Below are 18467 nucleotides of genomic sequence, written 5' to 3'. Positions count from 1 at the left end.
AGGAGGAAGAGTAGCTGGGGAGTGGAGGAGGTACTGCAGGGTGTTGGCGTGCGCTGGGGAGTGGAGGGGGTACTGCAGGGTGTTGGCGTGCGCTGGGGAGTGGAGGGGGTAGTGCAGGGTGTTGGCGTGCGCTGGGGAGTGGAGGGGGTAGTGCAGGGTGTTGGCGTTCGCTGGGAGTGGAGGGGGTAGTGCAGGGTGTTGGCGTGCGCTGGGGAGTGGAGGGGGTAGTGCAGGGTGTTGGCGTGCGCTGGGGAGTGGAGGGGGTAGTGCAGGGTGTTGGCGTGCGCTGGGGAGTGGAGGGGGTACTGCAGGGTGTTGGCGTGCGCTGGGGAGTGGAGGGGGTAGTGCAGGGTGTTGGCGTGCGCTGGGGGAGGCTTGGGGTACTGCAGGGTGGTGGTGTGCGCCGGGGGGAGCAGGCTGGTGGGGGGAAGCTGGGGGTAGTGCAGTGCACTGGGGGGAAGCTGGGGTTAGTGCAGTGCACTGGGGGGAAGCTGGGGGTAGTGCAGTGCACTGGGGGGAAGCTGGTGGTAGTGCAGTGCACTGGGGGGAAGCTGGGGGGAGTGCAGTGCACTGGGGGGAAGCTGGGAGTAGTGCAGTACACTGGGGGAAGCTGGGTGTAGTGCAGTGCACTGGGGGGAAGCTGGGGGTAGTGCAGTGCACTGGGGAGAAGCTGGGGGTAGTGCAGTGCACTGGGTAGAAGCTGGGGGTAGTGCAGTACACAGGGGGAAGCTGGGGGTAGTGCAGTGCACTGGGGAGAAGCTGGGGGTAGTGCAGTACACTGGAGGGAAGCTGGGAGTAGTGCAGTGCACTGGGGAGAAGCTGGGGGTAGTGCAGTGCACTGGGGGGAAGCTGGGGATAGTGCAGTGCACTGGGGAGAAGCTGGGGATAGTGCAGTACACTGGGGGGAAGCTGGGTATAGTGCAGTGCACTGGGGAGAAGCTGGGGATAGTGCAGTGCACTGGGGGGAAGCTGGGGGGAGTGCAGTGCACTGGGGAGAAGCTGGGGATAGTGCAGTACACTGGGGGGAAGCTGGGGATAGTGCAGTGCACTGGGGAGAAGCTGGGGATAGTGCAGTGCACTGGGGGGAAGCTGGGGAGTATTCAGTGCACTAGGGAGAAGCTGGGGATAGTGCAGTGCACTGGGGGGAAGCTGGGGGGAGTGCAGTGCACTGGGGAGAAGCCGGGAGTAGTGCAGTAGACTGGGGGGAAGCTGGGGATAGTGAGGGACAATATATGCCACTTAGCAGACACTTTCAGTTCACTGAGTCCTAACATCTTTTAGTTTGTATGTGATGTGATCCCTGTGGGAGTTGAACCCACAACCTTGGTGTTGCCAACTGAGCTAAACAGAAACAGGATGAGATGGGGGGAAGGAGAGAAGGAGGGAGGATGAGAAGAGTAGCTGTTGGATCAGTCTCCTCCATAAAGCAGGTCACATATGAAATATAAAATATTCAGACATGAATCATAACTCAACAATGGAAGGGTTTATCCCAAGGCTCACTGTGGGCTGCTAGCTAGATAAGGCTGTGGCCTATTTATGTCACTCTCCTCTTTCATACACACACACAGCCACACACAGCCACACAAATACACAGTACACAGCCACACACACAGCAGTCAATGCATGTGGGTGTTTGTGAGCTGGTTCAGACCCTGCGTTGTGTCCCACCATATCTGAAAGCTCTCAGTAATCCTGCCACACAGCTGAAGCTGTCATCTACACAAGCTGTACCTCTACATTGACCAGGCTGATGGAGACAAAGTGAACCTAGGACACACTCTGTCCGCTTGTATCCCCAGCCCAACCCTTTCCCGTCAAAGCACAGACAGGTCAGCTACATTTTCAGTTGCAAGACACACACACGCCAGTCATTTGTTGAATGACTGAAACGCTTCCCTCTCATAGGCTGTTGCCAGGGGTGAGGAACCGAGCCCCCTGGGGGGTCTGAATATCTGCCATGAGCCAATCAGAGTAGCTATAGGAGGTGGGCGCGACAGGAGGGGCAGAGGACCTGTCCCAAAATACCCACAATACCCCTGGCTGGCCTACTCTCCTGGTCTCCACACATACCCCCATCACCCTAACCCCCCTGCTCACACACACCCACACCACACACACACACACACACACACACACACACACACACACACACACACACACACACTGATTAGAGAGGATAACTAAAGAAAGGATTAAACACCTCCAGCTGAGAGACTCATCTATCTATCCCTCCTACTAACCAGATGACAGAGTGTGTGTGTGTGTGTGTGTGTGTGTGTGTGTGTGTGTGTGTGTGTGTGTGTGTGTGTGTGTGTGTGTGTGTGTGTGTGTGTGTGTGTGTGTGTGTGTGTGTGTGTGTGTGTGTGTGTGTGTGTCTGAGTAGCAGTGTGTGATCAGTCTGAGTTAGAGAGCGGGAGTGTGACAGAGTTATAAATAGATACAACGTGACTGCTAGTCTGGCTTTGAACTCCTTGAGTGTGTGTGTGTTCTCTTTAAAATGTTCCTATCGTGTACCCTGTTGAACCCCTGCGTGTCTGGCTACCTGCCCATCTGTCTGTCTGAGAAGCTGTACTTCAGAAGACCACCGGCTCTACTCAAGGTCTAATGTAATGTTTGAATGTGTGTGTGTGTGTGTGTGTGTATATATATGTGTGTGTGTGTGTGTGTGTGTGTGTGTGTGTGTGTGTGTGTGTGTGTGTGTGTGTGTGTGTGTGTGTGTGTGTGTATATGTGTGTGTGTGTATATGTGTGTGTGTGTATATGTGTGTGTGTGTGTGTGTGTGTGTGTGTGTGTGTGTGTGTGTGTGTGTGTGTGTGTGTGTGTGTGTGTACCTGTCTGGCCACTCTCCTGGCCTCCCAGTAAGGTTTGGAGTCTTCTACAGCTCTGCCGATTCTCTTCACCTGCTCATCCAGCTTCACTGTGGCTTCTACCAGCACCGCACGGAACCTCTGGCGACAGTCCTACACACACACACACACACACACACACACACACACACACACACACACACAGCAGTTAGTAAAGTACCAATAAATCTCCATATTCAAAGACCTTCCCAAAGGGATTCTATACTGAATGTATGACATTTTGTCCTGTTCTATTGTATTGTCACTACTGCATGTTAGCTCCACAGACAGGGGGTGCTCGTGTGTACACAGAGAGTGTATATATAACACTGTATCAGTGTCTCTGTGTTGTGTTGATATGGAAAGTGTTTTCTTTCCCCTCCTCTCGTCCTCACTTCTCCTCCTTTCCTCCTCTTCTCCATCCCAAATCAGAGAACTGAGATAGTCAGGCTTTGTGCTTTCCTCAAAAGAGCTGTGTCAACTAACTCAATACAACACTAACCCACTTAACCTAGCACACACACAAACCACCAGCCTGCAGACAGGAACATTACCCCTATGCTGTTATATATTGTCTAAAATGGTCTAAAATTAGGGGCTGAGAAATGCGTCTATCTCCCTGTCAAAGAGGTGAGTGTGTGTGTGTGTGTGTGTGTGTGTGTGTGTGTGTGTGTGTGTGTGTGTGTGTGTGTGTGTGTGTGTGTGTGTGTGTGTGTGTGTGTGTGTGTGTGTGTGTGTAGGCGTGCGTTTGTTTAGCACCAGCTTTGTGAATCAGATTTAGATACTGTAACACCTGCATCCTGTCATCAAATGAGAAAGGGAGGAGGTTACAAACAGAGGGGTAGAGATGGATGGGGAAGAAGAGAGTGGGGAGGAGGGGGACTAGAGGGGAAACTAGCTTCCTGTGACCTCGTCACACTTTCGTGATTGTTTCTGTGGTGATGGAGGTATGATGCAAAGGTTTCTGGGACATCCACTGAGAGATGTTTAAAGTAAACGTATTATTTGTGGCTCTGGAAAAGAACATAAAGAGAGAGAGAGAGAGAGAGAGAGAGAGAGAGAGAGAGAGAGAGAGAGAGAGAGAGAGAGAGTAGTCCCAGGGTTTAATGGTCAGCGAGAGAGGCCACTCAGGCCAGTCTACCCTACAGGGTCTCTAGAGGAGGTCAGGCCAGTCTACCCTACAGGGTCTCTAGAGGGGGTCAGGCCAGTCTACCCTACAGGGTCTCTAGAGGGCGTCAGGCCAGTCTACCCTACAGGGTCTCTAGAGGAGGTCAGGCCAGTCTACCCTACAGGGTCTCTAGAGGGGGTCAGGCCAGTCTACCCTACAGGGTCTCTAGAGGGGGTCAGGCCAGTCTACCCTACAGGGTCTCTAGAGGGGGTCAGGCCAGTCTACCCTACAGGGTCTCTAGAGGGGGTCAGGCCAGTCTACCCTACAGGGTCTCTAGAGGGGGTCAGGCCAGTCTACCCTACAGGGTCTCTAGAGGGCGTCAGGCCAGTCTACCCTACAGGGTCTCTAGAGGGGGTCAGGCCAGTCTACCCTACAGGGTCTCTAGAGGGGGTCAGGCCAGTCTACCCTACAGGGTCTCTAGAGGGGGTCAGGCCAGTCTACCCTACAGGTCTCTAGGGGTCAGGCCCTACCTACAGGGTCTTAGAGGGGTCAGGCCAGTCTACCCTACAGGGTCTCTAGAGGGCGTCAGGCCAGTCTACCCTACAGGGTCTCTAGAGGGCGTCAGGCCAGTCTACCCTACAGGGTCTCTAGAGGGGGTCAGGCCAGTCTACCCTACAGGGTCTCTAGAGGGCGTCAGGCCAGTCTACCCTACAGGGTCTCTAGAGGAGGTCAGGCCAGTCTACCCTACAGGGTCTCTAGAGGGGGTCAGGCCAGTCTACCCTACAGGGTCTCTAGAGGGCGTCAGGCCAGTCTACCCTACAGGGTCTCTAGAGGAGGTCAGGCCAGTCTACCCTACAGGGTCTCTAGAGGGGGTCAGGCCAGTCTACCCTACAGGGTCTCTAGAGGGCGTCAGGCCAGTCTACCCTACAGGGTCTCTAGAGGGGGTCAGGCCAGTCTACCCTACAGGGTCTCTAGAGGGGGTCAGAGTCACTTTGTTTATAACGTAAACAACTTGACATACCTAACATACCTCGCCTTCAGACATTCTCTTTCGATGGACTAGATTCCTAGAAATATACAACACACTGTGTGTATAACACATGCATTACATGTGGATGTGTATAATACATGTGTACTCTTCCTGAAACAGAAGGAATATACTGACATTTCCACTAAGTACTCAATGTTTTTAGTAAACTCGCTCTCCTCTCTCTCACTCTCTCTCACAATCTCACTCCTGTTCTCTCTCTCCCTCTCCCCATCTCCCTCTTTTTCTCCCCCTCTCCACTCCTCTCTCTCTCTCTCTCTGTCTCTCCCCCTAACTCTCTCTCTCTCCCTCTGTTGTTGTTTTACCCTCTCTGGGCTCAAAGGGAAGAGTTTGGAAGAGATCGTATTTCTAATGAAAACCAGAAAAGAAAAGGAGATGGTTTAGGAGGAAATGAAGAAGTCAGTCTTGGAACAGACTGCTAAAGACTCAAATACAGGACAGAGTTGTCTCCCTCCAAACCAGGAACAAGCTCCTCTTCTATCCAAAAACAACCTCAATTTAGCGTTATAGAAACTTTAAATAGTGTGTTTATATCTGGAGTAGGGGGTAGGGAATAGGGAGTAGAGAATAGGGAGAAATAGGGAGTAGGGAGGGGCAGCTGGGAATGTGCTGTGTGAGAGTTTTTCTGACCAGAAATTCCATCCAGGAAAACTGTGACACGCATCACACAGGGACCTTGTCCTCTACAGATGTAGGATCTTAATTTGAGCCAGTTTGCTACAGCAGGAAAATAATCCTGCAGCAATAGGAAATGTGAATGATTATCTGGATTATAATTGATGGACATTTTTGTAGGGGTTGATTCAGTTTTCGTAAGGGAAAATCAAAGTGGAAATGACAAACTTCAGAAGCCTTTTAAAATCCCAAATACACTGCAAGTTTACAATTTCCTGCATTCCTGGCCTACCTCCAGCTCTGTCTCCCAGCGGTTGATGTCATCTGTAGACTGGTTCAACTTCTCCAACTCCCCCTGTTTACACATAACACACAGGAGACAGGGAGGAGGGAAGGAGGAGAGAGGACAGGAGGGAAACATTGAGAGGAGGGAGAAAATGGAGAGAAGGAGGGAGAGAATAAAGAGAGGAGGATATAGGGTGGAACGAGAATGAGAGATAAAGAATGCAGCGATCGGGAAGAGAAAAGATGGAGTGCGTAAATAGAGAGAAAAAGGAGAATAGAATTGGATGGAGAGTGAAAAAGATGGAGGTATGAAAAGAAAAACAGGGGAGCGTTAATTCAAATATGTCATGATCTCAGCCAGGCCCTAACACATCTGGAGATGGTTAAACGTTGAAAGTGTGTGTGTGTCAAACCACAGGAATTTACTAAAAAAAGTAGTTAAACCTCACCACTGTTCCTGATCAGCATCCCCCTTCCCAAAGAACCCTTGAGGAACCCAATGTTTTGTGTGTATGACTGTCAGTGCTATTCATTAAAACAGCTTCCACTACACTGGGCCACAAACCGAGTCAACTCGCTATGGACCTGTGGTGTGAATAACTTGTATGTGTGTGTGTGTGTGTGTGTGTGTGTGTGTGTGTGTGTGTGTGTGTGTGCGCGCGTGGATGTGTGTGTGTGCGCGCGCGTGGATGTTTTGTGCGTGCGTGCGTGTTTGTTGCCTCTAGATAACCTTCCCTTCTCTTTACCACCTCATTGTCATTCTGACATGCATAATAACGTAATAACATCATAGTATCTATCTTGCTACAATAATAACAGCTAGGCTAATCACTGTACCTGGATCCTGGGGTCCAACTCTTCCTCCTCGTGAGATTCACACTCTTCCTCTGATCTGTTTCCATTTTCCAACTTCTCCATATTTCTTTGTATTTTGGGGGTTTTCTGAGCCAGGGTGCTACACAAAATGCGAGATGAGACTCGGCGGCTAGTTTAGTTCAGGCGGTCCGTCGCCTCTGACTACACCCGTAGAACACTCAACAGTATAATAGAATCCACAGCAAGCTCGCAAATACACGAATATACAGCAGTTAGATAGAGAATGGGAGATGCAGGAAAGCGTGCCTGTCTGTAGCTCATCACTGAAATGAATCCCACAGACACAACAGTCGGTTCTGCTGAAAGCGACCTTCCCCGACAGATACTGACGGTGTGAGTGAGTTAGAGGGTTTCCACTAGTTACCAAAGCCAAAAAGTCAGAATTGGCAATATCGTAAAAATGAATGAAACAAAATTGTGATTTTTGGTCTTAATTTAAGGTTAGTGTTAGGCTTAACGTTAGCAGTGTGGTTAAGGTTAGGGTTAGGTTTAAAATCACATTTTAAGAAGATACGTTTCAGAAATAGGCGGGGTTTATGACCTTGTGGTTGTGGTAACTAGTGACGACCGCGTTCGAAAGAGGCGAGAGAGAGAGACAGAGAGATGAAGAATGCAAAAACCTAAGAAAGAAATCGAGAGACAGAGAGACCCAGAAAACCTGAGTCTACGCCTTCCCTATGGTGAATCACTAAAACAATGCAGAAATACCCTACGGAAAAAGAAGGAACAGCACGTCAGAAATCAGCTCAATGTAATTGAAGAATCCATAGACTCTAACCACTTCTGGCAAGATTGGAAAACACTAAACATACAACAACACGAATAGTTATCTTTCCAAAATGGAGATGTGTGGGTAAACCACTTCTCCAATCTTGTTGGCTCTATAACAAAGAACAAACAGCAAAAAAATATACATGATCAAATACATATCATAGAATCAACTATTAAAGACTACCAGAACCCACTGGATTCTCCAATTACCTTGAATGAACTACAGGCCAAAATACAAACCCTCCAACCCAAAAAGGCCTGTGGTGTTGATGGTATCCTCAATGAAATGATCAAATATACAGACCACAAATTTCAATTGGCTGTACTTAAACTCTTTAACATCATCCTCAGCTCTGGCATCTTCCCAAATATTTGGAACCAAGGACTGATAACCCAATCCATGAAAGTGGAGACAAATTTGACCCCAATAACTACCGTGGGATATGCGTCAACAGCAACCTTGGGAAAATCCTCTGCATTATCATTAACAGCAGACTAGTTCATTTCCTCAGTGTAAACAATGTACTGAGCAAAAGTTAAATTGTCTATTTACCAAATTACCGTACGACAGACCACATATTCATCCTGATTTTTACAAACAAACAAAACAAAACAAAGGCAAAGTATTCTCAAGCATTGTTGAATTCAAAAAAGCTTTTGGCTTAATTTGGCATGAGGGTCTGCTATACAATTTGATGAAAAGTGGTGATGAGGGAAAAACATATAACATTATCAAAATCCATGTACACAAACAACAAGAGTGAAGTTAAAATTGGCAGAAAATACACATTTCTTTCCACAGGGTCATGGGGTGAGACAGGGATGCAGCTGTAAAAATACTTGAATCAGTTATGGAACCCATTTCCCTTTATGATTGTGAGTTCTGGGGTCCGCTCACCAACCAAGAATTCAGAAAATGGGACAAACACCAAATTGAGACTGTGAATGCAGAATTCTGCAAAAATATCCTCCGTGTACAATGTAAAACACCAAATAATGCATGCAGAACAGAATTAGTTCAATACCCGCTAATGATCAAAATCCAGAAAAGAGACGTTAAATTCTACAACCACCTAAAAGGAAGCGATTCCCAAACACCATTGTAAATACAACCCAAATGAATTTGTATTTATTTTCCCTTTTGTACTTTAACTATTTGCGCATCATTACAACACTGTATATAGACATAATATAACATTTGAAATGTCTTTATTCTTTTGGAACTTCTGTGAGTGTAATGTTTACTGTTAATTTTTATTGTTTATTTCACTTTTGTTTATTATCTACTTCACTTGCTTTGTTTCCCATGCCAATAAAGCCCTTAAATTGAAATTGAAATTGAGAGAGCGAGAGCTGTGGCGAGAGATTAGATAAAATGGGAATTGGGGATAGTGCGCCCCATTTCTGACCATTAAGTTGAACGTAGAAGCAGGCGCGAGAGGATAAAAGAGAGCACAGAGAAGGTGAAAGGACTGCGCTCACTGTATTGTCATAGTCATACTGACGTGTTGTGTTATCATGTAGAAGTCATGAATAACCTCATTCTGAATACGAAATGTATGTTCAGTACAAGTTCACCATTTAGGTGATCAGGTTTATAAGCAGCTGTAAAAGAGAGAAGATAAGAGAGAAGAGAGAGAGAACTTTGTATAAAGCTCCTGCCCTCCAAACACACTCACTGGAATGGCACAGTGTGGTCAAGGGGTCGGAAGGATCGCCTTGTGTGTGTGTGTGTGTGTGTGTGTGTGTGTGTGTGTGTGGTGTGTGTGTGTGTGTGTGTGTGTGTGTGTGTGTGTGTGTGTGTGGTGTGTGTGTGTGTGTGTGTGTGTGTGTGTGTGTGTGTGTGTGTGTGCGTGCGTGTGTGTGTGTGTGTGTGCGTGTGTGTGTGTGTGCGTGTGTGCGTGCGTGTGTGTGTGTGCGTGTGTGTGTGTGTGTGTGTGTGTGCGTGCGTGTGTGTGTGTGTCCGGGTATGTATTACCTCATTGGCAGTGGTGTAAAGTACTTAAGTGAAAGTTTACTTTTACTTCACTACATTCCTAAAGAAAATGATGTACTTTTTACTCCATACATTTTCCCTGACACCCAAAAGTACTCGTTACATTTTGAATGCTTAGTAGGACAGGAAAATGGTCTAATTCACACACTTATCAAGAGAACATCCCTGGTCATCCTACTGCGTCTGATCTGGAGGACTCACTAAACACATGCTTCGTTGTGTAAATTACGTCTGACTGCTGGAGCGTGCCCCTCGCTATCCATAAATGTACAAAAATTAAGAAAATGGTGCCATCTGGTTTGCTTAATATAGGAATTTGAAATTATTTATACTTTTACTTTTGATATTTAAGTATATTTTAGAAATTACATTTACTTTTAATACTTAAGTATATTTTAAACCAAATACTTTTAGACTTTTACTCAAGTAGTGTTTTACTGGGTGACTTTCACTTCTAATGGAGTCATTTTCTATTAAGGTATCTTTACTTTTACTCAAGTAAAGTATGACCATTGGGTACTTTTTCCACCACTGCTCATTTGAGTGTTGACTGACGTGACCCCCCCCCCCCCCCCCCCCCCCCCACACACACACACACACGCGCACACACAAACACAGTCATGAGGGATCACAATGTTCTCTCAATGTTCTGTCTACGGTGTGTATAGCATATATAGAGTATAGTTTTCAGGCTGCCAAATCTATGTGATCATTGTCTGAAAGTGGTCCAGTGGTTCAGTTCACCAGAGGGACAATATAGATAGGGTGCTGCTGCCACCTAGCGGACCTCTGTCAGCTAGCCTACACACGGTACAGTTTGTATTTATTGTAGCCTAGACAGTACACACCCACATAATCTGCGCTTTACGTAAGGTGTGTGAACTGAAAAGCCTGCCTCATTCATTCATGTTTGAACGAAGAGAGTTGTAGAAATAAACTTCAGTATAAAACATTGGTAAATGGAGTTAGCCTAGTGTCATTGCAATAAGTAGGCTAGGCCTAGGCTCCAGCTTTTAGCCCACGTGTGATTACGCTTACTATTATATAACATTTCTAGACAGTGCCTATATAATAAGATTAGGCATATAGGCCTACTGCTCTATGTAGAATAACATTAATTTAAATAGGGAATACATCTGAAATTACACCCTATTTCCATTTATAGTATTGAACGTTAGTCTCTGGCTGCTTGTTGAGAACGAAACAATCATTTCGTATGGAGGCACGGAATGTCTCGATGACAGTCCTGTGCCGCGTCTCAGCCTGTCGTCATCGCGTTGAATCGTTAAGGGGCGTAACGTTCCACAACGCGTGCGTAACATATGTATGCGACCCCAGAACGGACTGCTCCCCGCTGATCTCATCGGTTAATGGACTAATGAAAGGATGAGGGTTTGAGAAAACACCTTATTGTTACCGAATACCGTGAAGCCAGTGTAATGCGATAGTGAAAAGATCTTGTCTCTCTCGCCACGCGCATGGCGCGTTAGGGGAAACTGCAGGCTACAGCTGTCTGTCCGGTCAGCTGTTTTTATTTACCGAGAGACAGCAGCATCACTAGGAGGGTACGAGACCACATACTCGTCTATACCGGCGCCCCGGACCCCCACAGACTAGACCGCCAGGACTAACGGAGAGGACAGAGAGAGGAGGGCAGAGAGAGAGGAGGATGGAGTTTAAGCAGCTGGTGGAGGTGGCGGAGAAATGGTGTTCGTCGGTTCCGTTCGATCTGATCTTTGCGGAGGAGGATGATGAGAGGAGACTGGACTTCTACGCAGAACCGGGAATCTCCTTCTATGTCCTTTGTCCCGATAACATGACGGGAGGGACCGAGAATTTCGTAAGTGTGTGTGTGTTTGTGTACGCGTTTGTGTGGTTGCAGTGTTTTGGGGTTTGCTTCTCGGGTCCCCCGGCGCAGTGTGTGTGTGTGCGCAACGGGAATGATGTCACTGCAGTTTGATTTGGTGCACCGGACTATAGCACGCCTGGCGCGCATGTTGTTTTGGCCGCATTATATGCCGCGACCTCTTTTATCTGCAAACAGTTGGGATAAATCGCATTGAGCTGCTATGGGCATGCCGCTTGTCCTGCGCATATAGACACAGGCCTGCAATAGCAGTGCTGTTGTTGTTTTGTCCGCTGCTCTCTAGTCCCTACTTTACATCAGCTGGCCAGAGGGCGCGGACATCACAGTTCTCCTGGCGCGGCGCCCGGCAGTAAATAGATTATGTCAGCAGTCGCAGCGGTTGTGGGGCCTATAAAGACTCAGGGCCGTGCATCCCTCCATAGGCAACTGCCAGTAATACCTCATGTTGTATACATTTGCTATGTAAATATGTAATGCACATACAGAGTCACTCAGCTCCTGTATGATGCAGATGTGTTTTCTCATGTAGGCCTGTTTGGTCTCTAGTCTGTTTACTGCACTAGGTCCTATCCCCACCATCTCCACCACTTTCTCTCCCTCTCTGATTCACTCTCTCACTATCACTCCCTCACACACACACAAACTGTTTTGTTCTTCTATCCTCGTGGGGACCTAAAATGTATTTCCATTCCAAATCCTATTTTCCCTAAACCTAACCCTTACCATAAACCTAAAGGTAACCCCTTACCCTAACCCTAATTCTAACCTTAACCCTAATTGTAACTCTAAACCTAACCCCTAAATTTAAAATAGCCTTTTTTGGGAAATGTCCCCACAAAGGTGAATTTACCTTGTTTTACTGTCCTTGTGGGAACTTTGGGGGATTTTAGGTCCCCACAAGGATAGAAGAACCACCCCCCCCCCCCCCCCCCCCCCACACACACACACACACACACACACACACAGTGTTGGGTAGTCCCAAGGGCAGACACTGGCAGTACCAGTCTGCAGTGAAATACGGTACCTCTCTGTCTCTGGCTGGCAGATTAGATCCTGTTACCATGCCAATCAATACTGCTATCAGCAGGGGGAGACACACACACACAGTGAATGCACCGCTCCCTCTCGGTCACAGGGGGACACCGTTTAGGGTTGGCCAATCCCTGGAGAGCTCATGGGAGTGCCAAGGCTTTAAGTTCAGGAGGCTAACACAGTGTTGTGGCACACGGATTCAAACCCCGGTCAGTTACACCTGTGTGATTCACTCACGTCCATGTCCAGTGTGTGTGTGTGTGTGTGCGTGTGCGTGTGCGTGCGTGCGTGTACGTGCTTCACTACAGCAGTAGTTGTTCCAGTAACACTCCTACTTGATCTCCGGTCCTTGAATGTCTGTGTTATCTCGCTCTCTGATCTCTGGTTTCTACTTCTACTAGCTGTACTCTGACCTCATATAAAACTCAGTGTATCTACCCAACATCTACCATGTGTATATATATACCTTTCACATTAGCACAGTATTACGGTAATAATGTGACAATGTGGCTACATGGGTTAGGTTAATAACCTGTATGTGTGTGTGTGTGTGTGTGTGTGTGTGTGTGTGTGTGTGTGTGTGTGTGTGTGTGTGTGTGTGTGTGTGTACGTCTACAGCATGTATGGAGTGAGAGTGAGGACTGCCTGCCGTTCCTACAGCTAGCCCAGGACTACATCTCCTCCTGCGGGAAGAAAACACTGCTAGAGGTCCTGGACAAAGTCTTTACTTCCTTTAGACCTGTAAGTAGCCTGACGCTATGCAATAAAACAACTAGACTACTCCTAAAGAATATAACATATCAACTGTTAAATGTCATCCTCTCCCTCATCTCGGTCTTCTTCTCCTTCTCTCTCTCTCCCCTTTTCTCCCCATCTTTCTTCATCTCTCTCTCTCTCTCTCTCTCTCTCTTTCTCTCCCTCTCTCTCTTTCTTCATCTCTCACTCTCCCTCTCTCTCTCTAGTTGCTGGGTCTACCAGACATAGATGATGAGACGTTTGAGCAGTACCATGCAGGCGTGGAGGAGGAACCAGAGCCGGACCACCAGCAGATGGGAGTCAGCCAGCAGTGATGCCTACAGAAGAGGTGTCCGACCGGGCCACAATAATTACCCACACCCCTGGTCTCATCCCCTGCATCAATACACAGGCCCAATGACCCTGTAGCGACTATACAAAGTCATAATGTATACTCAGATTCATAATGTACACATATACACACACACACACACAGGACAGCCGGACAGCCAGCCTGCTGAAATGTACCATTGCGTTCTTTAACTTATCAAAAGCTTTGCTCTCCAGATATTGCACTCCATCTCATGTCTCACACACACACACACACACACACACACACACACACACACACACACACACACACAGCTGTGCCATACAACATTATTATTCATGTCATTTATACAGCAGGCTACAACATTACTATAGTTTCTATTACTAACCACCACCATGCTGGTTCTAGCCTGATAAACATGACACTCTCCAACCTTGCTCAGCATATCCACCTAAAGACAAACAATCAACTAGTCTAGCAGCAACAACATACTCCCTCCCCAGCCTGGCCGCCCAGACATAGCAGAGCACTGTCACTGTCAGCCATGTAACACCTGACTGGAACCATCCACTGGACCACACAATGCTAGCCAGACTCACTCAAATAACCAGCACATTGTTGTGACCTTGTAACAACGTTAGCGGTGAAAATAGAGGGAGGAATAGAGCAGAAATGTAATCCTATGTTAGAAACTGTCCCTTATGTACTGCTGTGAAGTTGGCCAAAAGCTGCTGTATCTGTGTGTTCATTTCATATTGCGTGTGTGTGTGTGTGTGTGTGTATTTGTGCGTGTTTTGTGTGAGTGTGTGCGTGTGTGCGTCACCACCATCAGTGCACTGCTACGCTTTTACTATCCCCACGGACCTGAAGGAGTAGGAGGAAGTTGTGTTTAGACACTGATCCGAGGTCATTTTTCCCCGTTATTGGGATTGGGGAAAGTAAACTGTTCCTAGATCTGTGTCTACAGGCAACGTCTACCTGCAGCGGCCTTCTTCCACCTTACTAAACTAGGCCTACACTTGTTACTCTTTCTGAACATGGCAACTACGATAGATGTAAGTCTCTCTCCGAATGCTTTTAAGTCTTTACTTTGGCTTATGAACAGTATTTTTAGTTACATTATTTAACTGAGTGTTTGTCATGCTAATGTGTGTTTTTATGTTCTGTCCTCCAGTGTGTGTGAATGTATTCAATAAAACAAATGTGTGGAGGGAGCAGTGAGTCTGACTGGGTTTTTGATATGCAAATATAATGTACATATTACATATCTATATTAAGTATGACAATTATATATCTGCCTGGCTTTTTTTTATAAACGTCTGCTATGTCTATAGCCTAATCTGTGTCCATGCAACTTTTGCTGTTGTTCATGGGTTTGATGTCACTTGACCCCCCACACACACACACACACACACACAAGGAGGAAGGCATTAGGGCAAACCTTTTGCATGGCCCGGTGTCCTGGTTGGGCGGAGTTTGTGCATATTAGACCATTCCATTGGTCTTTAAGCTAAATCTCCACTCATCCAGGAGACCGGGCCATTCAAAACGAACTCGACTATTGCTTAGCTCCTGTCAACAATCACAGTCAGCAGACGAAACTACAGCAGAGCAGATAGAGATCATAGTGACGCCGCTTTCGTTTCGACAGTCAGTAATCGGGAAATGTCGAGAAAGTGCATACATAGTGACTAAAGTGGTCGGACCTACTGTCGCGGTGTAGGAGTTGTTGTGCGGCAAACCGCCATGATCCTAGCGCATGGAATATTGGAATGATACCGCGACGCACCAATACACTTTGATATGGAGAATGAAGCGATTTGGTAGTCAATTTTGTCCGACGAGAATCAGTCTGTTATCGTATTTGATTTTACTTTTGACTTTTCAAGCCACTTTTATTACTTTGGCTGTTTTTGCTGTTAACACAACTACTGGACTGGACAGTGTCATGCGCGCCATGTCTCTCTTGTGACATCGAGTTTCAGCGTTTTTTCTAGGCTATTTATGGTTTATTTGAATAGTGACATGATATAAACACTGATATATCGATTAAACATCTATCTGAAGCTTTGCACATTGTGTAGGACCATTTTCAACACCTGTTCCTGATGGGCTTCATGAGAGTGAAGAGGACTTTCTAGGACTGTTCTGTTTTATAGACCTTATAGGACTTCATATCTTGGGGAAGTTAGAATAGGACAGGATCCACCATGGGTGTCAGGCAGAGTAGCCCCGTGGCTGAGAGTCGAACCCGGGCGTATTCTAGCCCTGTGGAACCCTCTGGAAGCAGCACTACCCCAGGGTTCAGATACACAGCCAGTCCTGGCGGACCCATAATTCGCAACACCGGAGGGACCCAACCCAGCTCCTACCACCAGGTGTGTAATGATAGTGGTTTGGAACCATACTTCCATGATGAGTAACTGCCTGAGACCTGAAGATTTGTGTTAGCTCCCCAAGCTAATCCCAAGGCTTCAGTTTAGGATGCTAACACAGTGTTGTGGCACACAGGTTCAAACCCCGGGCAGTTATACCTGTGTGATTCATTCACGTCCATGTCCAGTATCTTGACGTTCAGTGTGTGTGTCCACCAGACAGGGATGAGTATACCCCATGGTGGCCGGAGCAGCAGTCTGGACCAGGAGGAGAGAGGAGGAGAACACCAGATGATGATTGGCTCTCTACCACTTCACCTGTCCCCTCACCGACTGGGAGGTAGGCTAAAGTGTGTGCGTGTTTTTCCGGTCCTGACTGTCTACTTCAAGGTTCCCCTCTGGGTGCACGGTTAGTTTTTTACCCCAGCACTACACAGCTGATTCAAATAATCAAAGCTTGATGATGAGTTGGTTATTTGAATCAGCTGTGTAGTGCTATGGGAAACACCAAAACGTGCACCCAGGGGGGAACCCTGGTCTACATGATATCTTATTCCACAACAAGAAAACAATGTGTTGTTCTAAAGCCTCGACTGGGCAGATAAGAAGAGGATAGACAACAAATGTGCTTTCTCCCTGTGAAATACACATACACCCTCTTCTGTTGTGGGGCGAGAGGAGCACATCAGGCCACAGATAAGCACGTACTTCCTCCATGGCACATGTCTCACACACACACACAAATATAGGTTTTGTACTGGAGAGTGAGTGTCTGTCAGTCGGTAACTTATTCAACTTTTCTTAAGGAACCATGAATGTCATCGTGATCATAAATTGACCTTTGGTCATTATGCAGACATGACCACACGGTTGACCTATTTACTCACTCACTCACTCACTCACTCTCAAAGTTTGTGGCGAGACCGAGAAAAAGGTCTGGTTGGATGGAGTGTGTGTGAGCTGACATGTCCTGCTCTATTTTTCCCAGGCTTTCTCTGTCCTGTGTGCAGTAAGTTTGTGGCGTCAGATGTGATGGAGATCCATCTGATCGTGTGTCTCACCAAATCACGACTCCGCTACAACGGTGAGTGTGTGATTGTATATCTCTCTGTGTACGCCCAATAATCTTGTTAGTCTGCCTGTTTGGCCTGCTGGTTCAGGATGCCTTCTGATTGGCTAGCATGGTATGTCAGGATGATGATTGATGTGTGTGTTGTGTCCCAGAGGATGTTCTGGTGAAAGATAGTGGGGAGTGTGCCATCTGTCTAGACGAGATGGAGCAGGGACACACCATCTCTAGACTCCCCTGTCTCTGTATATACCACAAAGGGTAACTACACACACACACACACACACACACACACACACACACACACACACACACACACACACACACACACACACCTACCTGACTACAGTAAGATGCTGATACTTTACTCGTAGTCTCTCTCTCTCTCCCCTCTTCATAACGTCTCTCTCTTTCTTTCTTTCTCTTTCTCTTAGGTGTATAGACGAGTGGTTTGAGGTGAATCGTTCGTGTCCAGAGCACCCCTTGGACTCAGGGCTCAGATTCCCACAGAATGTCTACCATCTATCTACTTCATCCACATCGTCATGACATGCTGGCCTATGAATCTACTTCATATAGATCTATGTCTGACCTGCTGGTCTGTTAATCTACTTTACCTATCAACGTCTGACCAGTGACACGAGCCTGTGAAGTTTAGCAGAGCTGGGAATTGCCAGGAACCTCACGATACGATATTATCACGATACTTACATTTCTTTTTTAAAGTTGAGTCATTTAGCACAGTGGTTCCCAGGGTGGGCGCGGGGGTCTCAGTCCAGCTTTAAACTTGCTCTTGAAAGTTGTAATAGTAGAATGCACAAGGTGCAATTTAGAATTTGGGCAGTGTATCATCAGTTCCTCTTGTCACGTTAGTCATTTCAGACCTCAGAGAGCTATTTATAACTTGTCAGAAATGTCCAGATCAACTAGTCCATGTCAGCTAACATTTTTTAGCCCACAGATATTGTTGTAATGTTTTTGTCACTCACGTGAATACACATTAGACATGGCAAAATGTATATAATTGCAAGAAAATTTGCTTTAAAACTGCAGAATTGTATTTGCACCATGACAAAATGTGTAGAATTGCATGAAATAAGCTTTAAACCTGCAAAATTCTCTCCAACAAGAGGGGTGTGAACCACCAACAGTGATTGTGCCCATAGAAATAGACGTGGTGTGTGTGCGCGCAGGGGAGCCTCGGGATGTTCCCCACTGCTGGAAGTGGGGCCACGAGTGAAAAGGTTTGGGAAACCCTGATTTAGCAGACAGTCTTATCCAGATTAACTTAGTTACTGCATTCATCTTAAAATCGCTTGGTGGAACAATCACATATCACAGGCATAGTCAGTACCCGTGGAGGCTGGTGGGAGGAGCTATAGGAGGACGGGCTCATTGTAATGGCTGGAATGGAATAAATGGAACGGTATCAAACACATCAAAAATATGGAAACCATGTGTTTGACTCATTTCCATTAATTCCATTCCAGCCATGACAATGAGCCCGTCC

At 46.9% G+C, this 18467-nt stretch overlaps 3 protein-coding genes across 3 annotated transcripts in view; 2 read left to right on the top strand and 1 right to left on the bottom strand.

Annotated features, from left to right (window-relative positions):
* LOC115173882 (SH3 domain-binding protein 5) overlaps nt 1-7251 on the bottom strand; it is a 12785-nt gene extending 5534 nt beyond the window's left edge. The window contains exons 1-3 of the mRNA XM_029732367.1: nt 6743-7251; nt 5913-5975; nt 2835-2963 (exon numbers count right to left, since the gene is read on the bottom strand). Of these exons, the coding sequence (XP_029588227.1) occupies nt 2835-2963; nt 5913-5975; nt 6743-6823 (273 nt within the window). The 5' untranslated portion in view covers nt 6824-7251. The remainder of the gene's footprint in view (nt 1-2834; nt 2964-5912; nt 5976-6742) is intronic.
* A 3597-nt stretch (nt 7252-10848) lies between these two features.
* On the top strand, nt 10849-14727 carry mturn (maturin, neural progenitor differentiation regulator homolog (Xenopus)). Its single transcript, XM_029732366.1, has 3 exons — nt 10849-11388; nt 13066-13188; nt 13410-14727. The coding sequence occupies exons 1-3, from the start codon at nt 11218-11220 to the stop codon at nt 13515-13517; spliced, it is 402 nt and encodes a 133-aa protein (XP_029588226.1). The 5' UTR covers nt 10849-11217; the 3' UTR covers nt 13518-14727.
* Nucleotides 14728-15060: 333 nt separating this feature from the next.
* Nucleotides 15061-17976, top strand: LOC115173879 (E3 ubiquitin-protein ligase znrf2). Its single transcript, XM_029732363.1, has 5 exons — nt 15061-15891; nt 16108-16228; nt 16877-16972; nt 17113-17218; nt 17392-17976. The coding sequence occupies exons 1-5, from the start codon at nt 15724-15726 to the stop codon at nt 17504-17506; spliced, it is 606 nt and encodes a 201-aa protein (XP_029588223.1). The 5' UTR covers nt 15061-15723; the 3' UTR covers nt 17507-17976.
* Nucleotides 17977-18467: the final 491 nt, after the last annotated feature.

The sequence above is a fragment of the Salmo trutta genome, chromosome 34 (assembly GCF_901001165.1).
Source record: "Salmo trutta chromosome 34, fSalTru1.1, whole genome shotgun sequence".
Taxonomy (NCBI): Eukaryota; Metazoa; Chordata; class Actinopteri; order Salmoniformes; family Salmonidae; genus Salmo; species Salmo trutta.
The sequence above is the reverse complement of the archived record's forward strand: the minus strand, read 5'-3'. Positions and strand labels throughout refer to the sequence as shown.